The 27,254-nt window shown below is 37.6% G+C and overlaps 1 protein-coding gene across 1 annotated transcript in view; it reads right to left on the reverse strand.

Moving 5' to 3' along the window:
- Positions 1-15,095: 15,095 nt before the first annotated feature.
- The window catches only part of Prkci (protein kinase C iota), a 68,329-nt gene continuing 56,170 nt past the window's right edge, over positions 15,096-27,254 (reverse strand). Inside the window, exons 17-18 of the mRNA XM_076868944.2 lie at positions 25,394-25,509; positions 15,096-17,692 (exon numbers count right to left, since the gene is read on the reverse strand). Of these exons, the coding sequence (XP_076725059.1) occupies positions 17,605-17,692; positions 25,394-25,509 (204 nt within the window). The 3' untranslated portion in view covers positions 15,096-17,604. The remainder of the gene's footprint in view (positions 17,693-25,393; positions 25,510-27,254) is intronic.

The following is a 27,254-nucleotide window of genomic DNA, read 5'->3' on the forward strand; positions in this document are numbered from 1 at the left end:
CCAAATATACTAAAAGAGAGACAAAATCAATTTAAATAATATATTTTATTTAACTCAATTTGTCCAAAATATTCTAATTTCCACATATGGTTAATGTGAAATTATTTGTAAAATATTTTATTTTTTTTTAAACTAAGACTTCAAAATTGAATTCATCATCTCCAATGCCAACCCATCTCAGTTTGGACTAGCACACTGAAAGTGTTCAATAGCACATGTTGCTTGTGGACACTGTTCTGGGCAACATAGCTCCTGACATGAGAGCGCATCATTGGCAAGTCCTAAGTCTGGCACTGCTTCTAACAATGGCAGCCTTCCTGGGACTGAGACCGAATATCCCTGCCTCATCTCTGCAGCACACTCAGGCAAATTAGACAAAAAGAATTACAATTCATCAAGCATATACTTTTACATATGCACTTTTACATCCATCTCATTTAACTTTCAAGCACCCCCTTTCAGGGAGAAATTATTAGACCCTATCAAAGATGAAGAAATGGAGGCTCAGGTGATAAACAATTTTAAATTCTTCATTCAGAGCCCTGAACTGCAGATTCTTCTGCAGTGAAGCTCCATTGCCTGCTCTGAAAGCTACTGAACTCATTTCACTCAAGGTTGTGTAATGCTGTTAACCTGTTGAGAACACTTTCATAGAAAAAGCCAGCAAAGCTGGGTGTGGTGGTGCACACCTGTAATCCTAGCTATTTGGGAGGCTGAGGCAGGAGGATCACAGGTTTGAGGTCAGCCTCAGCAATTTATCGAGAGAGAGCCTGACTCAAAATAAAAAGGGATGAGATGTAGGTCAGTGATAAAGAGCTCAAAGCCCTGGATTCAATTCCCAGTACAGAAAAAGAAAAAGAATTGAAGGAAGGAATTAAAGAAGAAAAAAATGAAAAGAAGAAGAAGACAGCAAAGTCTGTGCAGTCAGACCCTGGGCAGTGACAGTGCCCTCCTCCACCTGAGAGAACAAAAATGCAGGTTCTACAGTCCTTCCTATTTCCCTCTCACAGTCTATAACTGTGCACTGTCTGGCTTCTCAGCATGGCACTTTCCTACCTGGGGCTTCGATATGCGAAGTCAATCTGTAGTAGATTAATTAAACTCTGTATTGATTTTGTATTCTCTAGGGGTACTTCTAAAAGGGCTAGAGTCTTGAAGCCCCTTCTCTGTGTTCGTAGAACATTTCCCCTTTGCAAATGTGATACTTGGAATTATCACCAACCTCTCACCTCCCCCTACCCAGACATCAGCCCCTCCCCCACTTGGCATAAAACCTAACTTCTTACTTTTCCCCAAAGACACCATGGCAAGAAAAGAGGGAGGGAGGGAGTCCTGCTGGTTTTCAGGTCATGATGATTTAACACTTCATCATTTATGCATCATCCTGGCTGTCTTGCTTGTGGATTTTCATTTTTACATCCTGCTAAATACCTTGCAGGGGTGTTGCTCCTCTTAATTAGTTACTGTTTGTAAGGCACGTTACAGATGAAAGTGCTGTCAGTGCTAAATGTGAACACTAGGGGATCCTCAAGCTGTCCTTTGTCTGTCCGCATTGGTACAATACAAATCAGTCCTGAGAGAGTTGCCTTTGGAAAAAGGCTTGGGAACTCCCCCCTAGGCTGCACATTACTGAAGTATACATATTTGGGGGCTGAGAATGACAATAAAATCATGTATTAACATGATTTTCTGACTCTGATGTTACAGTGTTTTCTTTGCTGATGCAGAGAATGAATCGTACTGCTCTTGGAGTAGATCCTTAGCCTTTCTGACATGTAGCAAGTAATATATGGTTGGGATTTTGTTTTGTTTTGTTTGTTCTTTAGTGAGTGGGTGACTGAAACAATTTAGCTGTATTTCCAGCTAAAAAGATTCATTTAAAATTACAGCATGTTAAATTAAGTGTTGAATAACGTTCCACTAAGAAAAATCTTAAATACAGGTTTCATTTTCTTTTACTAACATCTTCACTAAAGTTAAGCTTATCAAATTTCTAAATGAGTTTTAAAAATCAGTTTAAGCATCCTCATGAATGTATCTTATTTCAATAGCTCCTCTTTATAAACACACACAAAAAGTTTTCTTGCAGAAGATTGACTCTGCATTCTTTCCCACTTCCTGTTTTCTAATCCTCAATTTTTAAGCGAGGAGAATATTTTAAAATAAGAAAACTACTTGTGAGGCACTGGGTTCGATTCTCAGTACCACGTGTAAATAAATTAAAAAGCAAAGATCTATCAACAACTAAAAAATATTTTTTAAAAAATAAGAAAACTACTTGAAATATAGCAGGGAAAGTTGTAGGTTCTTATTTTACTTAAAAGTTATGAAAAATGTGATTTTTTTTAGTGTCTTTTTTTAATAAACAAAATACAGATAAATTTTCCACCTGAAAGTCACATGATTTTTCCTCTCAAATCCACAAAATGGCTGTTACCTGCATATAATTTACAGTAATGTTAGCAAATGTTATTTTAGCTGATTCAAATTTCATTCTAAGCCCATAGCAAATTATTCTTCATCTTTTAATTGCTTTTCAATGTAAGAAAATCCTCAGTTTATTTTAATAATCAAAATTCCTAAATGCTCCAGCAGGATCCTCAGTCAATGTAAATTTACATAATTCATCTTCCACTCATTTTTCTATAATTAGTGCAGCTGTCACCAGGGAGCCACATTCTTGTGGGCAGGTAGCTATGGGTACAGGAGGCAGGCTTCAGTCAAACTTCCTTTTAAACCATCTATCAGTTTTGCCTCTCATTTTAAATGAGTTGGGTTCTGTAAAGAAGAATTTGTTTCTTACTTAGCAGATTCCTCCTTTCAAATTTGAACGATCATTCTGTAACTTACAATTCGTTCTCTAAGTTCACTTGGTCAGAAGACACAAATAAATCTCTAAAGAATTTTTTGATCGGGCCAACTTTTGCTTTATATATTCCATATTTTTATCAAGACAGATTCTCATTTCCAAATGTAGTTTAACATGTTATTAAAAATATGAATAAATTCAGTGGCAAGGGCTGGAGGTGTCACTCACTAGTAGAACACTCTCCTAGCATGAATGAGGCCCTGGGTTCCATCCCCAGGACTGATAAAATAAAATTTAAAAAGAAATTTGAGGGGCTGGGGTTATTGCTTAGTGGCAGAGTGCTTGCCTGGCACATGTGAGGCACTGGGTTCAATCCTCAGCACCACATAAAAATAAATAAATTAAATAAAGGTATTGTGTCCATCTATAACTAAAAGATTTTTTTTTAAAAAAAGAAAATTGATAAAGCAAGCTTCAGAATAGAAAATATCCCACTTTCTCTTTTCTACTGAATATAGTCTTTAAATTGTCTTTCTTCTTTTAAGTATGTGATATAGTCTTTGAAAGTAGAGGGGGAAAAATGTTTTTTCTACTGTCTCACACAGTCAATATATAGTCAATACTCAACACAAAATACTTCACCCCTGGTCACTGAAATGTGTGGTGATTTCTCCTCACCAACCATCAATCAATATTCCATCAAACACCAACTGAGTGTCCTACAATTTAACTCAATTCTGACACTACCTACAGGTTTAGGGCCCAGACCCATCAAACTGCTCCATTTAAGATGCCAGTTGCAAAATCTAGGTTGTGACCTATGATTCTGTCTGACTAGCTATCAATGGGGGGTTCCCAAACCTCCTTGAGTTTGATTGATTTGCTAGGATGGCCTACTCAGGAAACACTCAAGTTTCCCCATGAATTATAACGGACATTACAAAGGATACAAATAATTGTCAGAGGGAAGAACTGCAGAGGGCAACTCTTGTGAGATAAGGGGAAGTCTTACCGGAAGGCTGGAAAACTCCATGCCCTCTTTGGGTGTGCCAGGCATCTCTACGTTTAGTAACCTGGAAGCTCTCTGAACCCTGCCCTTTGGGGTTTTTATGGAGGCTTCATTTCAAGGCACTATTGATTACATCATGGGCCACCAGGTAATCAACTTAACTTTTACCCCTACTTCCTTCCTTCAAGGTTGAAGGGTGGAGCTGAAAGTTACAACCCTCCGATCAAGTTGTCTTCATCTGTTTTGTGCTGCTGCAACAGAACACCACAAACTGAATAATTTATAATGAACGGAAATTTATTTCTCCCCATCTGGTAGGCTAGTAAGTTCAAGTCAGGTGTTGGCCTCTGGCAAGGACCTTCTTGCTGCATCATCCATGGTGGAAGTGCACGGAAAGGTCAAAAAGAGAGGTCAAGAGACTGCTGAACTTGTCTTGCTATAAGGAAGCCACTGCCAGGATAAATGAAATCACTTCCTTGATAATGGCATGAGTCTACTCTCTTCGCCCTTAGGGTCTAATGGCTTCTCATCAGACCCCATCTCTCAACGCTGTTGTGTTGGAGATTGAGTTTCCCACACATGCCTTTTGGGGGACATATGCCTTGGTCTTTCTGGCAACCAGTCCTCATCCCAAAGCTATCTGTGGGCTCCAATCATCAGTGATCTCATTAGCATACATTATGGTTTGGGTCTTCAATGTCCCCTAAAGGCCAAGAAGGTTATCAGAGGGTTCAACTTAACTGGTGAGATGGAGACTGAGTGTCTTCAATTGTAAAGGGAACAGCCTCAAGAAAGTCATATCAAGGGTGGAGGTCTACCATGCACAAGGCCTTGGGTTTGATCCCTAGCACTGAAAAAAAAATGATTAATTTAATTAAAGAAATTGAAACCAGCAGTCATCCAGGAGGGAGGTCAGATGGAGGTAAGAGAAATGAAAGAGGAAAAAGAAGTACTAAAGCCAAGCAAGGCCATAAGGGCAGCAAACTGGGCATGGGGTGCCATGGCAGGGTTACTCCCCTGAGCACTGTTGTCCACACTAGGAAGAACTGAAGCCATGGGAGCTGTGTGAGTTCATGAACCACATATGAGTACATGGGACACACGTGAGTTCATATGTTCCATAAGACCTGTGAGCCAACAGTCAAGAAGACCAGTGGGCAGCTTAGTAAGGGGGCGGGAACTTGGTTGGTGGATCCTGGGTATCATATGTTCCCCAAAAGGCATGTGTGAGCCTGGAGGCAGGGCCATGCTGAATGGGGCAGGGTACAGGAGAGCAAAGGAGGGAGCTGGAAGCTCACCTGAGCCAGCGACTAAAGAGGGAAGTCAAAGTGGGGCATAGTGACCCTTGGGTCAATGCAGGTCTTTTGCTCTGATCCCACTCAATCTGAGAGAAACTGCCGCAGCATGAGGCCCCTGGCAGGACCACATCTGTTTGCCTCCTGATCCTGAGCACATAGCTAGCTGACATTCCTCAGCCTCTCTTGCTTAGAAAAGGCCTGGGGATCAAGCATACGCAAGGCCTTGGGTTCTATCCCAGATCACAAAACAAATAAAACAAAAGCTCTAGCCAAAGTGTGAGCCCAAATGAGGCAAGTTACCTCTAGACCTGGACTGTAAACCCTGCCCACCCCACTAGGATGCCTCCCCACCCCTCCACTTCCCAGAAACCATGTGTTGAAGATGGTGGAGCCATTGCCAATTGTCAGAGCGAAGCAAAGCCCCATTCTCCCAGTTCTAGGAGCAAAGTCTGTGTCCTGGACTGTTAGGAGAGGCAGAAATAAACTTCCATCACCTGACAGGTATGTGTTAGAGAAGTGTAGGCTTCCTTCATGGTTTAGATCTAAAATGTCCCTGAAAAATTTTTGTGTTGAAGGCTTTGTCACAGTGGCAGCATGGCTCAGTGGTGGGGACTTGGGAAGGAAGTGAGTTCAAGAAGGCTCTAAACTCATCAATGGACTATTCCATTGATGAATTCATAAAATAATGGACTATTGAGTGGAAACGTCAGGAGGTGGGGGGAGGAGGTCACTGGGGGTATGCCTTGCAAGGGCATATCTTATGCCTGCACCTTTCTTTTTTCCCTCTCTTTTCTTTTTCTTTTTCTTTTTTTTTCTAGAGTGGAAAGTTGAAGCTTTATTAAAGGACAGTAGAAAAGGTTTCTCCCCAGAGGAAGAAGGAGACCCAAGAGGTGGAATCCCTCCCTCTCTTTTCATTTCCCAACCGCTATGAGGTAAGTACCTTCTTTCTTCCACTTTTTCCCAGCCATGATGCTTTGCCTCATCACAGATCCAGGAAAACCTAGAGCCAAATGACCATGGACTAAAACTCTGAAATGATGAGCCCAAATGAACTTTTCCTCCTTTTAAATTATGTGTCTCAGGGCTGTGGCTGTGGCTCAGCAGTAGCGCACTTGCCTGGCATGTGTGACGTATTGGGTTAGATTCTCAGCACCACATATAAATAAATTAATAAATAAAGATCTACCAACAACTTAAAAAATAGTAAAAAAAAATATGTCTCAGGTATTTTGTCACAGCAATGGAAAGCTGACAAAATCACTCTCCAAAGTCCCACTCAGAGTGACCAGAGATTTTTCAAGTCTCCGAGAGGGTTATCATAGAGAAAAATGTCCCAAGTCATCACCTTTATGTGTCTTAGGTATATAACCACTTGTAGACACACATAAAGAATGTTTCCATGGTAATGCTTGGTCCACTAATTTGCTTGTTTGTCCTTTGTTTGGAACACAGCAGATCTTTTTCCATGTAGAGGGTGTTAGAAATGACAGTGATGTCCTCACTCCTATACCTTATTAACCTACAATACCAAAAGCAGCAGTTCAGTAGTCTACTATCATTTATAAAATCTCTTCCTGCTATTAGGAGTGAAGGAAACAGGAAATTGGGAAGGAAAAATAATCAGACATTGCTTCCATCAAATCAAAATTAATAGACGGGGACTTTGTAAACTTATTCTAGGTTTAAAAAGAGATAGACACTCTTGTAAGGTCCAAAGACCCAAAGGCCCAATAAGCATACTAGTAGGAGACACGAATTTTAATTGTAAGCCCAGAGATAGCTAATGTGGGATATTATTCCTCACAACAAAAGATGTCTGCTGTCTGTTTATTTATTTACTAACATTGCTATGCTGAGAGTCAAACCAAGATCTTGCATGTGGCAGGCAACTCCATCACTGAGCTACACACTCAGCCCATTTTATTTAAAAAAAAATTTTTTTTTGAGAGAGACCAAATTGAAAGAAAATTCACAAACAAAACAAAAGCTAGATAATTCCATTTCTTTCTACCCACCTGTAATCTCCACTCTTTCCCCTCTACTATTCTGGTAGCAGGGCTAGAGATAGGGAAAAAATAGCGATGGTGGGCAATGAGAAGGGAGGGTAGGGTGTGGTGGGAGGAAGTGGTTCTTCGTGGGACGTTCTCTGTGATCTTAGAAAGTTACAGCATGAGAACACCCAAAGGCCTGCAGAAGGGACCCTGCAATTCAATAAGCTCCTAGGAACAAAGATTCTAAACCCGGGTGCCACATTTCCCATTTCTCCCCCAGCCCTCCAAATATTACCCAAAATGATTCTGACTTTGTATCTCAAGGAATGTGAAGTGCAGAATCAGTTGAATATTTTTCTGGGCTCTGTGCACATTAGCCAAAAGAACTTCAGAACTAGACCCCTCCACACCCTTTGCCACAGCAGGCACCTGAGGTGTGGCTAGTGAGCTCAATGCAGAGACAAAAGGCACAGATTCTGAGAATCACTGTGTTGGATAAAATACTGTTTTCTGGGTCACCATTTCTTCTTCCCTGAGTAGAACTGAAGTCCTCCTCTGAGGGCCAAAGAGAAAGAGCAAAATGTCCTGTTTCCCTTTAGAAATCGTCTTGAGAAGTCATCCTGCCAGGAGCTCCTGGAAGAAGAGGGGGATTGCGGTTCAGATTCCCAGAACTACATTCCCCTGGTTTGCCACCCACATTAAACTTGAGTCTAAGTGGCTTTTGAGTATTTCCAAGAAGCACATCTACCTTTGAAGGATGAAATGTGCTGCCATTGAGGATTCTCAGTAATATTACCTGTTTAAAGAATCCAAGGCCATCAATCCATTGAAATGCTCCTCTCCTAAATTCTTATTACAAAGCAAAACAGAAAACTAATAATGGACTAAATTAGTCTATGCTTTCCAGTTTCTACAGTATTTCAGGAGGCTCCTTTCTCTTGATGCTGTTTATTACCAGCGTAAGTGGGACCTTTGCTAAAGCTTCCATTTACATCAGTGCTGGGGAATCCCACAAAACCCCAGAATGAATCACCTTCCTGGCTGCAGCAGTTTCTCTAGCCTAGGTCAGCATTTAGTGTGTGGCTGAAAGCTTTTCCCTACTTCAGTTTTTTCCAAACCTTATCAAAGCATCAAAATCATCTGGGTGGTCTATTAAAACTGCTGGTTCCTTAGCCCCAACCCAGCTGAAGAAAGGAAAAATTTCCTATCAACCTTTACTCAGGCAGAACAGGGAGACAATGGGAGCCCTCCTTCCAAAGTACAGTACTAATGTTTACCCATTCACTAATTTATTTATGCATTTATAAGTATTTTGGGAAGCTGGGCATGGTGGCACACGCCTATAATTCCATCCACTGGGGAGGCTGAGGGGGAGAATCACAAGTTTGACAACAGCCTGGGGAATTTAGCAAGACCGTATTTAAAAATAAAAAAGGCTGGAAATGTAGCTTAGTGTAGAGCAGCCCCTGGGTTCAAAACCCAGTTCTGGAAAAAAATATCTGGAGGTTCTAAGTGTTAAGCATAATCATATGATTCTAGGAACTTGACTAGAGGAGTAATGAAATGATATGGCTCCTGACCTTGTGGCAAAGGTGACAGAGGACAAACAAGCAAATACATCGTTCCACATTGTGAAAGATGTTGTGAAGGTGCAGTGATATAGAGGAGGGACCCACTAGGTAAGGTGGTTTTGTGTAGGCTTTTCTGGGGGAGGTGACCACACACCTGAGGCTATACAGCGCCCCCTGAGAAAGGAGGGGAGAATTACAGGTACAGGGGCTGCATGTGTTAGGGTTCTTAGACAGGAATGAGTGCGGCATGAAAAAGACTGTGAAGAAGTGAATAGGTGTTTGGATGTTGGATGCCTAGCTCATGTAGACACTGAAGTTGTCAAGATGGAAGAGCTTAGGGTACAGCAGTTAATAAATAAGGTGCTGAAATATTGCGGTGAGATGAAACAAACAGGAGTGTGGTGTATGACAGAGGCAGAGCCACAAAGCAGGAACCCCACAGAAGTGGGGCTTTTACACAAAGGTGGAGGAGTCAGGGTAGGTAAGCAGCAGGAAGGAACAAGAAGACTGCACCCTGGGGAGCATCAGGAGAAGGAGCAGCTTCTTCTCCAGGGCAGTGCTCTCAGGGGACAGTCAGAGGGGAAGGAAAGCCCAACCAACAAGCTGAGAACATTGATTTAGGAAGTAGGGCCCCAGGGAGGTTAGACGGTCACCATGGACAACCGGCATAAGGGTACAATCCCTCCAAGGTGTCTAAGGGAACTAATGCCAACAATCACCTAGTGGATCTGAGGTATGTATGTGTATTTCCGGGGGCACTCCCTGGCTTCCCAGAAATTAGTAGACTTCTCTAGCCCAGGAGGGCATAGTTGGATGTGGAGGTCAGCAATGGGACTATTTTGTTGTGTGGTTTTGTACCATCTGTTGGACATGGGAACAGTTTCTGATGGGCTAGCACAAAGTTCTGAGTGCTTGAGAGAAAGGGGCCCTGAGCTGTCCAAGAATGTGTATTTCATATATATCTGACAAAGGAAGCTCAAAGCACTGAAAGATACAGCAGGGTTGAAGTGGCTGGGAGGGTTGAGTCAATGTAGACAATTATGGAGAAAGACCTTAAAAAGACTCACAGAGATGGCCATCAAGCAGTAAGCAAGATGGAGTTAAAAAACAGGTACCAGGGGGTGGGGAAGGAGGGCGATAGGTAAAGGGGGGCGGTCATGAACTGAAATCAAATTCCATGAATGTAGGAATTTGTTGGAATGAATCCAACTACTATGTGTAACTATAAAGCTCCAGTTAAAAAAACAAAAAACAGAAAACAGTGCACCAGTTTTGTGTATATACTTTCTCAGAGGGAGACTGAAATTTTAGAGCAGATTTTATATGCTGTCTTGGGGAGTAATAGGCCCCCTGGAGCCATATTAGACTTTGAGTAAGTTACCTAACTTCCTTACATCTTCCCCCTGCTCCTCCATCTGTTGAATGGGCATAATAGTAAATGTTAATGCGGCTTATGGCTCTTGAAATTTAACTTGAGACTAGCCTGAGATACTAGGCCTCAGTCCTACCTTCTAATACTTCAATAGTTCTGGCATGAAAACATTGTCAGGATCATTGGGATTAAATGAAATATGTACAAAATATTTAGATTGTGCTGGCCCGGCTACCTATGACAACCCATAAATAATAATCCTATTTGGGTAGACCTGACATGGGGAGCAATTTCCTTTGGGAAACTTAAATGCCTTTAGCATTTCTAAAAATCAAACAGAAGTTAAAAACATCAGGACTCATTACAGCTATTACTATTTTAAAATCCAAAAGAGAAAAATCCTTATACTTCCAAGAATACTTCGTAAGTGAACAGATTTCATGTTTACTAGTTACTCTTACTACAAAGTGACAATGCATGGATTATAAAGTGGTGTCAACAACACAACAAACCTAAAAAACTTGTTGATGAAAAACTTGTGAAGGAGAAGGTGTGAGGTTATTTAATGCAATTTATGGCATGTTGTACAGTCAGTTATTTTGGGCAGTGAAGTAAATAACTACCTGGAATTAAGGAATGGTGGAAGTTTCAACAGGATTATAAGGAAAGATGTCTTTTCTTGGCAAACAGATGATTTTCACTATTTACTTCCAGGACAACAGTGTTCAATGTTTATGAAATAGTAACACAGTTAAAACTCTTCCAAAATCATGTTTTTAATGAATAATATGACAGTCTACAAAGTCATGGGTTAAATCTGAAAATGACACTAATTTAGTGCTATGCAACATATGGAACGTTCACAATTAAATGTGGATAATTTTTAAATTTTGTTTTAATCAAATTTCTTCATGTTTAAATGATCAAAATCAACTCTACATTCAACTAAATGTATTCTTCAAAGATAGAACATGACATGGTTATACTCTGGCTTCCTATATCCCCAGTGTCTGGCACATAGTAGGCTCTCATTTGTGTTGAGCAATATGAAAGTTATAATTTTCAAAATGGCTAGAGGGCAAAGCAATTTTATTAAAAGACTTGCTGGACTTCCAGATAACAGTGATTTCCTTCTAAAGAGCAATTCGAATGGCACATTGACTTGTAGTAGTTCTGTAAAATAAAAATATACATCATCAGCACTGATAAAATCCAGGAACTTCTTGGTATTTGTATCTACAGTGAATATCTGGCTCCTCCAGTGGGCTAAGATGCTGGTAACTATGACCTTCATTACAGTAAGAGTGGCCCCTGGTGGTAGTGAAGCAGAGAATCACCCTTATGAGAGAACCAGGCCTACTGCTGTCTGCCCCCACCTACTGCTCACTCACCCAGACAACACTACTGGGGAAAGAACATTTTTATTTTAATCATAGGAAATGTCTCCTACATAAAGGAATGATACACACAGAGGATCTTTTTTTAAATTTAAGCCAACTTTTCTGGAATACATTTATTACTTTTTATATACATTAAAAAATTCCTTGGGCTGGGTTATGGCTTAGTGGTGGAGTGCTTACCTAGTACATGTGAGGCACTGGGTTCAATCCTCAGCACCACATAAAAATAAATAAATAAAATAAAGGTATTATGGAAAAAAAATTCCTTAAGATGGCACTTTTCCAGATCCTACAAAATTATCAGTGTTAGACAAATCGAAAATCCCCCTATAAACATGTTTGAAAAAAAGTAAGAACAATTTAGGTTTTATTGTGTGCATGTATGAATATATTATAACAAACCCCACCGTCATGTATAATTATAATGTGCCAATAAAAAAAGAAAAAATAATTTAGAAAAATATCAAGTCTTTGGCACACTGATTCAGATCTATCAGTAAATTAACAGCTTTAAACTGAGTAAAGTTGAGTCAAACTGTTTACAAATGCACAACCTTTAGTGATCCATAAATTTTTAAATAAAAATTTAGGAACTAGAAAAAATTCACTTAAAAAATTTTCTGTAAGCCAGGTGCAGTAGTACCATCTACTTCTAGGAGTCTGAGGCAGGAAGATACCTTGAACCCAGAAGTTCAAGACCAGCCTGGACAAAACAGAAAGACCCGTTTTAAGAAAGATAGGAAAAAAAAAAATTCTGTAGGGCATAAAATAAGTTAGATTTCTGTAGCACTTAACTTCCTAATTACATAATTTTACTCCTAAAAATATTATGAATAATATAAAAAAGTCACCAAACCACCCACATTGTAGATAGTTATAGCATTTAAATTTTAAATCAGGCTGAGACACTATCTCTAGAAAATACTCAGTACTTCCCTTTTATGGAAAAAAAACAAAGCATCTAATATATCAAAGGTTTTGCTAGAGCCTTTCAACAAGCTTTCTTACAGTTAGAATTTGCTTCTGACCAGCTAACTCTTGCTGTAAATCTGAGCTAACAAACTGCAGTCTAGTGAATCCACCTGGCATAGGTTTTGGGCTTGCAGATATTCTGTAAAAGATCATACTCAATGGCTACTTAATTCTTAGATATTTGTTACTCCAACAAAAATATTAAAAATAGCAATCGGAGTAAAAATACAATGCTAACACCAGTAAAGCACAAATTGCTACATGAAAATGAATTGCACTGCAATACTTCACATCCTGAGCCAGATTCACCTTAATAATTTCAGCCATGGATTATAAATAATCTAACCAGAAGCACCAGTTTGTACTCTCATTCTTATGTAAAACCCAATTCATATTTTTCAGCACATACCCCAAAACAATCTTATAGTGTGGGTGTATATGGGAGGTAGGGGAGAACACACGCACTAAGATTTATTCTTAGGGTGTTTTTATGAACTCAGAAAGCTTCATGGAATCTACCATAAGTCTGAAAAATGTCTAGCATGGATCAATGAGAAAAGAATGTTATGTAAAACTCATTCACGTTTCATTGGTAAAGCTCATAACCTATTATGAGCACTTAACAAGTATTCTACTGCATTTATTTGGCTTTTATTATTGGACTAGTTGTGGAAATGAATGTTTCTCAGTATGTCTGCTTTTCTATCTTGAATGTCAAGGGCATAGGTTCAGTTTTTTTATTAGTGTTATTTAGCACAGTGGTAACAAGTTACAGTATATTCTGGAACAATAAACTCTAGATACAAACTACTCAGACTATCTGGTTCTTAACCAATCCATAAGTACCACAGCAGAGGAGAGTAAATCTACAAAAGATCATCAGAAGGTCAAATGACTCAGTGCTGGGTGTTGTCCAGAAACCAAGCTGTTCAATATCCAGGACTGTAGACTGGTTTTACCTTTCAGGGAGAAACAGGTTGCCCCAGTGACTAAAGGCTTCAATCCAAAATTTGCTGAAGCTTCAAGTTCCTCTTTGGGCTGTTTTGGGGTTTTACTAACTCGAAGAAAACAATTAAATTTATGATGTGATACAGGGAATAGTACAGACAATACCTTATTAATACTGCCTTTAACTCCATTTTAAGCAAGAGTTGAAATTAGGGTAAAATAATACAGAAGACAGGAGTGGGGTTTTTGTTTGTTTGTTTTTTTGGTGCTGGGGGTTGAACCCAGGGCCTTGTGCTTGCAAGGAAAGCACTCTATCAACTGAGCTATACCCCCAGCCCAACAGGAGTGGTTTTAATGTACAGGCTCCTGCTCTTTGACAATAAAAAAGAAAAGGCACTTAAGACATCATTCTCCTTATGAAGGGAAGACACCACTAGGTTAAAAGATTAAGTATGGCACACCATACTTATACTTGTTTATATGTGGACAGAACTATTACTGAGAAAGTTCCAGACTTCTAGAACAGAGTAGATCACTGCAGAACATAATATGGGAAACATCTGTTTAAATCGGCTTCAGTTTTTTTTCATCCTAGACTATGATGTAACATTTTCCCCCATTTTTACTGGCACATGATAGTTGTATATAACAGTGGCATGTGTTGTTACATATTTGTACATGCACATAACAATATAATTTGCTTCAGTTTTAAAGCCAGTTAAGCCAGGTACAGTGGGTGATGCATGCCTATAATCCCAGTAATCTGAAAGACTGAGGCAAGAGGACTGCAAGATCAAGGCCAGACTCAGCAACTTAATGTGACCCTGTCTCAAAGTAAAAAATAAGAACTTTTAAAAACACTGGGATGTAGTTCTGTGGTAAGGAGCCCCTGGATTCGATCCTCACTAAAATCAATCAATCAAGCCAATTAAAATGTTCTATTCAGCTGGTTTCTTTTTAAATAATTATTTATTTATTCATTTATTTATTTTTATGCAGTACTAATGATCAAAACCAGTGCCCCTGCGGCTGGGGTTGTGGCTCAGAGGTAAAGTGCTCGCCTAGGTGCTGGGTTCAATTCTCAGCACCACATAAAAATAAATAAATAAAATAAAGATACTGTATCCAACCACAACTAAAAAATATTAAAAACAAAACACACAAAAAAGAACCAGTGCCTCACACATGCTGGGCAAGTGCTCTGCAACTGAGCTACAGCCCCAGCACCAGCCTGCTTCTTAATAATTATTTTCCAACGAAAGAGAAAAAAGGAAGAATAAATTAAAAATACACTAGAGGGGCTGGGGATGTGGCTCAAGTGGTAGCGCGCTTGCCTAGTGTGTGTGAGGCACTGATTTTTTGCTGTAATTAAAATAGCAGTCCAGTAGTACCTATGCTATAGTATAGACATTCACTCATGGATTAAAGTATTCCCTAGAGTATTTATTTTATTTTATTTTTTTTATAAAAACAAAATAAAGATATTGTGTCCACCTAGAACTAAAAAATAAAATAAAAAAAATACTCTAGGGAATACTTTAATCGATGAGTGAATGTCTATACTATAGCATAGGTACTACTGGACTGCTATTTTAATTATAGCAAAAATTCCAAACTCTAAATTTTCATTTTGTTTTCTTGAGCACATTTTAACACACCTTATTCTGACACAAATTTTTGACATGGTGCATGATAAAAAACAATCCACTTCTTATGGGTATTATATTTTATTTGAAGTTTTTAATGTAAAAAAAAAAAAGGTATACAAATACAGATTACATTATGATGATCAAGGCAGTACTCTACATGACAAAAGTCAAAACAAAACAAATTGATAAAGTAATTGTACCGGCACAGAATGAGCATAATATACCTGATGTCCAATCCAGGCTGCATATGCATAAAATGATCTGACCACATGCTTATGCAAAATAAATTATTTCCTAGAACACAAATACACCAACCATTCTGACTATCCACTGCCTGATTCCCCTGGTGAGTATTTTGAGAGAAATTCTACATAACACAAAAAGAACCGGCATGGCACTTAAAAGACAAAAATAACACAATTAAAAACATTTGTAATGTAATTCTGTATAAAATATACACAGTAAATCTTATTAGTTAAAAAAAAGGATTTTAAAATAAAAGATTACCCTGAATAATGGTTAAAACTATATCATACAAAAATGCTCATCCTTTGTATATTATTGGTAGAAAACTGATAGCTTTTGTTGCCAGGCAAGGTGGGGAAGATAGACCTAACTTGAAATCATTCATTTATAATTTGTTTAAAAATGTAGACAGGTTATACCTTGCCGTTTGCTCTTTATTTACAAGGAATGCTCTTTCTAATATTTAACCACAGGACAAAAAAGAATTTGAAGAAATTACTTTTCAAAATGAGGTCCAAAGGCCCAACAAAATTCTAAGTTGGCCCCTGCATTTTAAACAAACTCCCTGGGTGATAATGCCACATTCTAAGCTGCCCCAGGGGAAACAGCACCACTTAAAAGCAAGACCATGAACATTTCTGGTGCAAGATGTCAGAATTCCCTATATAAGTTTATGAAATGAAGTGAATACTGCTTTTTGTTTTAAAACAAGTTTCAGGTATTAAGAGAAACATAAACACCTCTCAAATGAACATGCAAATGTATATAAACATTTTCCTTTGAGGTTTTCACTGCTTTCAGACTTATTTATTTGAAGAAAGGAGAATATGTGACCACAAACTGGAATATTACATTTCTAATGAAATGCAGTATTCAGAGACAGAGAAATTTATTAAATGTCTATAAATTTTAAATCATTCTAAATTTAAAAAAATTAAAATTAGATAGCTTCCCTAAAATTACATTTTACCAAGATTGGACAGTTATTTATTTAGATGATTATGGTTACTTTTTTAAAGCCCTTTTTCATAAGAATGATATTTAAAATAAACAACAGGAGGATGCTTTATCTGGCACCTCTTCAAATACTAAGTTACTAAACACCAATATTAATAAAAAATATGAAAAACTCTGCTCCTGAAATGTATTCTACTTTGTATTACATGTATTAGTTACTAAATAAAAACTCAGTTAAAGAGAGAGAACTGTGATAAGTTTGAGTGTATGTGTGGCTCTAAACATTTATTCATGTTTACTGGTTTCTTTTTATTCTGTATTTCATTGAGGATTCCATAAACATGACCCAAAAGTACCAAAAATGTGGTTTTGGGGAAAGAAACTAGTGAAGTTAAGACATTCTACTTAGAAGATAAATTAATTTCCTGTATACTAAATAAGGAACGAATATTATACATTCTGCCTCCACTGAATAAATGGAATGCTTTTACAAGTTTGGTAACAAATGAGTGCCTCCTCATTATTTAGATCATAAAGAATAACTGCAGGATTCACTCTCCAGTAAGAAATAAATATTACCATTGCACTTTTCTGTATCTACTTTAAATGTCTATTATTTTCTTTTCTATATACCTAGCAGTTTTCCATTTGACTGCATTCTGTGTCTTTTGAACACATATATTAACATTAAGTTTTCACTAAAAGGATAAGCTCAAAAACAATCTCTTATTGTTAAAAAAAATAAAATTAAAAATCATTTGTGCCAGTGTTTCAAAAATAGCTAATGATTTGGAATCTGATTCTTAATATGTCTACTTTTTAACCTAGAGGAATCTGTAATGCCCAATTCTAAGGAAATGTGTTTTATTACCAATTTAGTAAGTGTTGCCTTAAAAATTAATAATTATACAAGACAACGAGAAATCTTATAGTTGAATGTTAAACATAAAGAACTCTGAAACTAACAGGTAATGTAAAATTTGCTGCATTTTGAATTAAACTTTTATTCCAAATTAACAGAGAATGACAAAAATTATGAGGAGCTTATGATGTAATCCCACTATGTGCCTTAATGCAACAGATAATTTGTTTTAAAATAGTGGTTATTTCCTTTAAATTAAAAAGGTAATTTCATTACTCATCTGGCCTCTGAAGATTCAATCCAACTAAATTTTGACATGATTGTCTGAAAGCTAGTTTTAATTTTTTTCAGTTATATTTAAATGTAATAATTTATTCTTATAGTCTATAAGATATTGCTGTGTTTTTTTTAGGGGGGAGGGGTGGCAAATATAAAATGGTTAATTGTATCCAGGCTGGTAACAAGCTTATCCATGCATTGAATGGCAACATAAGGAGAATGCACAGTTGAAAAATGAGGATCAGACACATTCTTCTGCAGACATCAAAAGAGGATTGATATACTCAAAACCTTCAAATTCAGACTGATCAATCTTCCTCACAATGTCACTGTTAAAAGAAAAATAAATTTATTTTCATCATAAGATTTTCAACCTTTAATTTAAATGATAAAATTTAAATACAAAACATAGGACTAATTACATACATTGTGGAGAAAAATCTATAAGTTCTTAGATTCATCCCAAAACATTTCTAGAAGAAGAGTACTAAAACCAAAAAAAAGGGCTAATAATCCCACAAGCAGACTCAGAGCCAAAAGGTAGTTCAAAACTGGACTGGTAATAAAAAAGTACAAGTTATCACAACTCCAATTAATCTTAAACTTTTGACCTGAACAACATTCTTAATTAAGGTGAACATTCAGATCTGAATTAGCATCCAGTTTAGTAGTCACCTCAACAGCCAGATGGAAGATGGTGAAGAGAAGGCCCAGAAGAAGTTAGCCAAAAGGAAAAGGCAATAGGAACAAGTACACTGAGAGACCTGGAATAAGGAGAGAACACCACAGGGAGAAATTGGGTCACACAGGGCAGAGGTTGGCATTCGGTTACACTGGGTTTCTAGTTTTATATACCTTAACAGTAATACTATCAAACATTTTAATACCTAAATGTACATAATGCACCACAGAGCACAAAGTTATAGAAGGTACAACCCCCTCCTTTAAAGAGGCAGGGGTAACTCAATACACTGGAAAGCCATGAGAAAGCAGTACCTGTTAAATTTCATGCATGATAAGCAAAGTCCTATTCTAGCCATAGTTCTAAAGAAAGAGGTGACTTCTAATTGAAGAAATCAAGGACGGCAGCATTTATCCTACACACACTAATAAATGGAATTATGCAAGATAATGGTAGGTCTGGAAAAAGGCAAATAATTTATTAGAGCTGGTGCATAGCAATAGAAGGGTGTTAAATGGCAAATGATGCTGGAAGGAAGACAATGGTGAGATTGAAAAGTCAGTGATGTTTACATTAGGAGTTTTGCCTTAATTTATCAAAGATCTAGTTATATTTTAGATTTCACATCTGAAAGATGGGAAAAGTTCAGTAAGTAAAAACAATGGAGGAATATATAAGCATGAGCAGGGAGTGTCAAAGAGAGCTCAAAGATGTTCACTACCAGGGAATGGTAAGTAACTGAGATTGATCAGAATGCCATTTGTTAAATGAGAGAGATGGCTAGAGTCAAGCCAGAGCCGATGGGGAAAGCTTTCAATGCTAGCCAAGAGAATAGATATTATCTGGTAATGCAGGAATTATGAAGGCTGCTGATTAAAGGGCTTGAGAATTGGAATGGTATTTCATGGGGTGAAATAATAAGAATAGGCTGCATAGTAAAGGTGTGAAGGAGATCAATTAGGAAGCTGATACAACTCTTGGTATGACTTGAGTAAGACTGGAACTGGAGGGTTATGGAAATGGAATGAGAAAAGGCAAGTGATGAAGCAAAGGAAAAACAGAGATTTAGTAATGCAGTATTACATAATCTGTTAAGGAAAAAGAGGAGGCAACAATCACTGACATATTGAATTGGAATGACAGGAAAACATGGGAGGTACAGTGAGTAGAAATCAGTGAATAACACAAAATTTATTGGTAATAACAGAAAAAGAGGCCATAAATATTCATTATTTTTTTGACTTTGATATATTTTGACATCTGACAAACTGGGGAGATGATGGAAATGCAGCTCAGGAGAGAGATCAGGGCAGGGGCTAGATGCTTCAGAGACCATCACTCATTTATTCTTCACAGTAACCTTGTGAGGTAGACAATTTGAGAAAAAGCAGGCTCAGAGAAGTTATGCAATTCATACCCAAGGTTACCCAGTTGGTAAGAGGTGGTATCGGGATTCAAACTCCTATCTTTTGATTAAATCCAGTGTTCTTTCCAATACACAATGCTGCCACAGAATGATATGATACCTCTCTCTCTTCTAGTAGATAGGAAGCTTTTTGTGAGATTGAACTGTTTTGGTTATCACTGAATATATAGTACTTAGAATAGTGCCTTTTGCTTAATAGTCATTTGTTAATTTAGCTAGGAATCTTTTAAAAAGCTAGTATCCATGCTACAAGGCTAGCTGAAATCTCCAAGGTACTTACTGCATAGAGCAAAGGGTATCATATGTTGAGAGCCACAGTTTAGTTGGAATGACGCCTGGCATTTTGCTAGAGGGAATGGTTTAAAGGTGACCCTGCTCTGGGATTAGGGCGGCTCAGGATTGGGGCGGATCCTGCTGCCTTGGGCGCCCGCTACTTTGGAGTAACCGTTGAGTTCTCACGGGGTTCCGTGAGAACTGGCACGCGGAGCCCGGTGGAGGGAGTGTGTTCCCGGGAAGTGTGTGTAGAGTGCAAGTGAGAGTTCGGGAATAAAGAGTTACTGTTTGAACCTGCAAGGCTTTGTGGCGGCTCGGTTATTTGTGCCCAGCCAGACTGCGGCATTTGGTGGCCCATATGGGGAACACCTGAAGCTTAGAGGTAAGTGAAATTGCTCGCCCCTGAGGAAGAGCAAAAAAAAAAAAAAAAAATGGGTGACCATTTCAAAAAACAATGTGTTCTTGTTTTGATTTATTTTGTTTTTATTTCAAGTTGCCTGTCCCTAGAACTTTCTCAGGCAAACTGGGGAAAATGGTTGGCTCAAAGTTTGAAGTTGTTCGCCCCCGAGGAAGAGAAATTGTTAGAGGAAGGAGGCACCCCAGTAAGACCAAGAACAGTTAAGGCATATGTTGACACAATACAAAAATGTAGCCCATGGCTTTTTAAAGAGGAGTTGTTAAATATATCACAATGGGACCACCATGGTATCCTGTAAAAAGATTTTTCTTCAACAAGAAAGAGATGGCTAATTCTGTTTACTACACTTTTCTAAGATCTTGGTTTTTACAGACATCTGATTAATTTACAAAGCTAAAGTATTGAAACATCAACCACTAAATATAAAATCAAGTACTCTTTACTTATTAAGTTCCATAAGGTAATATATTTAAACATTATGTGTGTTTTCATAAATTGGTAAATGGAAAAAAAGTTTAATATTGCTTTGTGTCTGTGTCTTTGCTGAAACAAGGTTACTAAGAGTTAAGATTCTATCAGGTGTAATTTATATACAAAGAGTATAAGAAGTTTCAGTTGGGTTTCAATTATAGTATTATAGTACCATAAAAAAAAAAATGAAAGTATTTCATCTTATTAAAGTGGAGTAATTTGTCTAAATCAGAAATTTTATAAGGGTTAATGGCTAGAAAAGAGATATAAAAAGATTCAAGATGTGGAAATATATTTTAATATAAAAGGTTAAAGAAAAAAGAAATGTTTCTAGATGAGATAATCTTTGTGTGGTAAAGTAAAAAGTTGTAAAATGTCTAAGTTACAAAAGGCTTTAAAAGGTTAAATTGAAGGTGGTTAAGATGCCTTCATGGTGGAGGAAAGATTGTGTCATTTGAAGCCTAGTTAATCTTACAAGCATTACTTAAAAAAAAAACAACCATGAAAATGGGAAGATAATAAGATAAAAGATATTTGGATAAAGAAGATTAAAAATTTGAAGTGGAAAACTTTAAAGACAGAAATACAGAAAGGTAAAATAAAAGAGAAGATGTAGAAAGATAGAAAAGATGTAGGAAGACAAAAATTTTAAACCCACAAAATAGGAAACAAACAAACAAAAAACTAGGAGGAAAAAAAGCAACTAAGGATAAATGTACAAACCTTAGAAAAAAAACTAGAAGATAGAAACAAGATAAAAAATGGTTTAAAATGTCAAATAAAGATATTTCAGATAAAAAATACAAAAAGCTAAGACAACTATTAGATACAGACATTCAAGATAGAAAAAGGTAAAAGAGAAAAGTTTAAAGTCAAATATTAGATAAAATAAAAGAACAAGGAGATTATTAGTAATTTTTTCAAAAAGCCCATCAACTTTAATTTCTGGTGGTGCAGAAATTAGAAGTCTCAGATGAGGGTGTTAAAATTTATAGACAAGAGTCAATTTAGAAAATGTTAAATTAGAAGGAAATTGGTTTAAAATCACGTCAAAAAATTAAAAAGACTAAAGTAATTCTAAAAACTAAGGCAAATGCTTTTGGAAGACTTAATTTAAAAGGATCTTTAAATTTCCAAAGGATGCATATAGGATATTTTGGAACATCATCCCTGAAGTAAAGTCAGTTAATGTTTTACTTAACAGGAATCCCATACAATCCACAGGGACAAGGCATAGTTGAAAGAGCTCATCAAACTATTAAAATGTACTTACTAAAGCAAAAAGAGGGAATTGGAAAGTGGTATATATCCCCCAAAGATAAATTTTAAATAACCCTTTTTATTCTAAACTTTTAAAATTTGGATTCATCAGGGCTTTGTGCTGCGGAAAGGCATATGTGTCCAAAAAATGTACATAAGCCCAAGGTACTTTGGAAGGATATTCTAACAGGACAATGGAAAGGTCCTGACCCAGTGATTGTCTGGAGTTGGGGATCTGTTTGTGTGTTTCCACAGGGAGAACAGCAGCCAATTTGGATTAACTAAAGCGATTTCTACAGACCAAAAAGATGATGATTTGGCTGAAATCCATAACAGCTGATATTCAGAACTCCAGTTTGGCTATTCTTACATCTGCGACAGTGATTCTCCCACACCTGGAGGCTAATGAATAATGAACACCATTAAAGCCTATTTCAAATGTAAAAAACCTTGGGGCTTGCTTATGGGAATACCTTCAAACCCATATGCAAGTTACAGGAAGAAGGATGGGATATCATAAGAAGAGTCAAACTCAGGATGTTTTTAACCAGGATGTTTTTTTCAATATCTATTTTATTATTGTCTTTTCCCACATCATGAAGTTCTATTTTATTTTTTAAGCTCATACAGACCTAGGTTAATGTTTTTCTGATCAGTTCTATTTTTTGACTGTGGAGTTTTTAAATATTGCAATGGAGACTTCACCTGTGTAAAGCTACAAAGCCTTTACTATTGTCTTATGTGTTGTATGTTATGTGTGCATACTTCTGTTTTGTGTTGTATGTCTGTATGTGCGTATGTCCATATATATGAAGAGCACTCATGAAAAAATGGATCCGAATTTTTTTTTATTCATGTGATTTAAATGGTTTAATTTAAATTGGGTAAACAGCTGTTGAGGATTGTTTTAATATGTGAACAAAAAAGGAGGTTAACAGATCTGTTTGTTTACTTTTACCTTTCATTTTCATTATATTTAATAATTCCGTTCAGGATAATGTAAATTATTTAGAAAATTGCTTTCTTTTTAGTGCCTGCTGGAATGTTACATAATTGTTTTTTAGCCATCATTGCTAGAATTCCTATCTTCATCCCAGTGCCGGTGAAGACAAAGATAAAACCAAACTACAGCTTCTTTGATAGCTATCACAGTAAACTGTATAAACTGATGCATCAATGAATAATAACTCAACAAGTGATGCTCAATCAAGGAGTCGATTTACTTTGGGAGGAAATGGACATATTAATGGATTCCTCTGCTTTGAACTGCTTGCAGAACTTGCCTGGACTATGTATCACTTGCATGCATTATGAACTATCTGTTGGTGCAGCGAATTGTGGTATTGCTGGGGTATCTTTGCTGATGGTGTCGTTGGTGGTACAATTTTTCCAAAAAGAGCCGTCATTTGGCTTGGTGCCATGGCATTTTGCATCCTCCTCCCTTTCTGCTTGTGATGGTCTAAAATTTGGGGGCCAACAGAGGTGAGGCAAAGAACCTCACCCCGTTACTGGCACCAAGGCCAAATTTGGGGGCCAACAGAGATGAGGCAAAGAACCTCACCCCCCCACTGATGCAAAGGCCAAATCTGGGGGCCAACAGAGGTGAGGCAAAGAACCCCACCCCTCCAGTGGTGCAAAGGTCTATCCACAAGTATGGCTGTATGCTGGAACGGTAGCCAATGATGGGTAAGATCCAATTACAATGGTACCAACCTAAGACAGGAGCCTGACGCCTTGAGGTCAGCTCATCCGATGACGGGTAAGGACCATATGTAGTATTGGACAACTTAAGACAGGCACAGTCCCTAAACCACATGCTTGTTGTTTAATTAAACAGAAGGGGGAGATGTTGAGAGCCACAGTTTAGTCGGAATGACCCCTGGCATTTTGATAGAGGGAATGGTTGAAAAGTGCTCAGGGATTAGGGTGGCTCCGGGATTGGGGCGGCTCCGGGATTGGGGCGACTCCAGGATTAGGGCAGATTAGGGCGGCTCTGGGATTAGGGCAGCTCCTGCTGGAAATAGGGCAGCTCTGGGATTTGGGCAGATCCTGCTCGGATTAGGGATCCTGCTGCCTCGGGACTCCCGCTACTTTGGAGTTCGCTACTTTGGAGTTCCCGTTGAGTTCTCGCAGGGTTCCATGAGAATTGGCGCTTAGAGGGAGTGTGTTCCCGGGAAGTGTGTGTAGAGTGCCTGGTGGAGGGAGTGCGTTCCCGGGAAGTGTGTGCAGAGTGCCGGTGAGAGTCTGGGAATAAAGAGTTGCTGTTTGAACCTACAAGGCTTTGTCGTGGCTCAGTTATTTGTGCCCAGCCAGACTGCGGCAATCATAGAACCATGGAGCAGCCTGGTCTCAAAGGGAAAGGAAAATATAAGACAAATAAGTAGTTGCTGAGATGAAGCAGAGCCAGGGTGGGCAGTACTACCTAAGGCAAGGCCCTGAGTGTCAAGTACCTTATAGATATCAGGGTAGATGAAGATTGACCAAAAAGTGCTTTGTAATTTAGAAATTAAGATGTCAATTTGACTTGTTGGCAGCAAGAAAGTACAAAGACAATCTCTGTTGACTACTCTGAAGAGACAGAGATACTGCTTGTTTATTTTTCTTTTACCATGAGCATTCATTAATTATTCTTTTTAAATGTTTGAAAAGAAAATATGAAAAAAAGTATTCTGGTTCAAAGAGGGATTATGATTTAGGGGTAAAATCAGGATACCTGAGCAAGAAAAGGAACTTAAACCAGAGAGGTCTAAATTAGTGAAGTCAACTTAAGGCAAGGTTAATCCATTAAGAGTGATGGAGACAGGGGTAGGAATGAAGCCTTCTAAAAAATATAAACCATTGGAACAGCTGCTGTGAAGAACATGATAAGAATGAAGATATAAGTGAAGTGACTATCAACCAAATGGGCCTCCTTGAGTTTACAGAGAATGAACCTGTAATGACAGATAAATGACCAAAATATCCACAAATTATTCTAACCTATATTTTAAAAGATGCAACATAAATAAAAACAAAACAAACAACAACAACAACAAAAAAAAAAACACTGGATCACTGCTGGCTAAATTTGATAATGGTATAATTTTTTTAAAGTAACAGAAACCCAGACAAAGATGCTCATCATCAAAATGGGGAACAGTGCAGCACAGTGGAAAGAGCAGAGGCCTCAGTCAGTCAGATCTGGGTCTGAATCCTGACTCTGCCACCTGACAGCTGTGTAACTTTGCTTAACCTCTCTGAGTCTCGGTTTCCTCATCTGTAAAATGAAGATGACAATACCTAGTTTACAAGGTTGTTGTGAGAATTAGGATAATGAATGTAAAGCAAAGAAAGAATAATGACAGTTACTATTATAATTGATAATATATAATGAGTTCAAATATCCAGTAACCTACTGGCTACATGAATTATAGTATAATCTGATAATAAAACATTGTGTAACCATTAAAAATGGGTTTTCAAACAATTTTAAAAATATTTCGGTATACAGAATTACTTACTCATCATCTGGAGTGAGCTGTACAGGTTCATTAGTAAACTGAGAATCAAAGTTGTCCAAGCCAAATTCTCCAGAAATATTTGGTTTAAAGGGAGGTACCACCTGCTTTTGTTCCATCTAAAAAGACATATTAGATGACAGCTCAAATCTACATTCTTAGAAAAATTCCACACCTAAATTTTTCCTCTGCTCTGATGTTTCTCTAGGCATGGTTCTAAATACACACACACATGGTCTATAATATATACACACACACATGGTCTATAATATATACACACACACATACGATATATAATATACATGATATATATATGTATGTATTTATGTATATATCTATGTATGTACATGTATATATACATACACACATATGCATACATACATACATAATTTTTTTTATGGTACCAGGAATTAAACCCAGAGACACTATACCATTGAGCTACAACCTCAGCTCTTTAAAAAAATGATTAAAAAATGTTGAGACAGGGTCTCATCAAGTTGCTGAGGCTGATCTCAAATTTGCAATTCTCTTGTCTCAGCTTCCCGAGTCCCTGGGATTATGGGCATAGGCCACTGTCCCTGGCTCTATGTGATAACAACAACAATGGACATAATTTGCAAATTTGAACATTAATATGAGCCTCAACAATATTATGACCTGTTCTTACTACATTAATATTATAATTGTTTTAGTTGCGAAGATTTTAAAAAAGCACTTGGGACAAAATCTCGGAGTAGTTTTGAATTGCATTTCTCTAATTACTAAAGATGTTGAACATTTTTTCATATATTTATTTATGGAATGTATATCTTCTTCTGAGAAGATGCAACACATTGAAGATTTGGGCCTACTTTTTCCTCTATTAGGTGCAGGGTCTCTGGACTAATTCCTAGGTCCTTAATCCACACTGAGTTGAGTTTTGTGCATGTTGAGAGAGAGGGGTTTATTTTCATTTTGCTGAATATGGATTCCAGTTATTCCAGCACCATTTGTTGAAGAGGCTATCTTTTCTCCACTGTATGTTTTTGGCACCTTTGTCTAGTATGAGATAACGTATTTATGTGTGTTTGTCCCTGTGTCTTCTATTCTGTACCATTTATCTACATGTCTATTTTGGTGCCAATACCATGCCGTTTTTGTTACTATGGCTTTGCAGTATAGTTTAAGGTCTGGTGTTGTGACGTCTCCTGCTTCACTCTTCTTGCTCAGGATAGCTTTGGCTATTTTGGGTGTATTATTTTTCCAAATTAATTTCATGATTGCTTTTTCTATTTCTATAAGGAATGATGTTAGGATTTTAATTAGAATCACACCAAATCTGTATAGTGCTTTGGGTAGTATGGCCATTTTGACGATACTAATTTTGCCTATCCAAGAACATCAGAGATCTTTCCATCTTCAAATCAGTCAGAATGGCAGTTGTCAAGAATACACACAACAAAAAATGTTGGTGAGGATGTGGGGGGAAAGGCATACTCTTACATTGGTGGTGGGACTACAAATTGGTGCAACCAATCTGGAAAGCACTATGGAGATTCCTTAGAAAACTTGGAATGGAACCACCATTTGACCCAGCTATCCCACTCCTTGGTCTTAAGGACTTAAAATCAGCATACTATAGTAACCACAGCCATTTCAATGTTCACAGCAGCTCAATTCACAATAGCTAAACTGTGCAAGCAACCTAGATGCCCTTCAATAGATGAATGGATAAATAAACTGTGGTGTATATATGTATATATACACAATGGAATATTACTCAGCATTAAAAGAGAATAAAATAATGATATTTTCAGATAAAAGGATGGAGTTGGAGAATATCATGCTAAGTGAAGTAAGCCAATCCCAAAATAACAAATGCCGA

This window comes from Callospermophilus lateralis, chromosome 10 (genome assembly GCF_048772815.1).
Source record: "Callospermophilus lateralis isolate mCalLat2 chromosome 10, mCalLat2.hap1, whole genome shotgun sequence".
In the NCBI taxonomy this organism is placed as follows: domain Eukaryota; kingdom Metazoa; phylum Chordata; class Mammalia; order Rodentia; family Sciuridae; genus Callospermophilus; species Callospermophilus lateralis.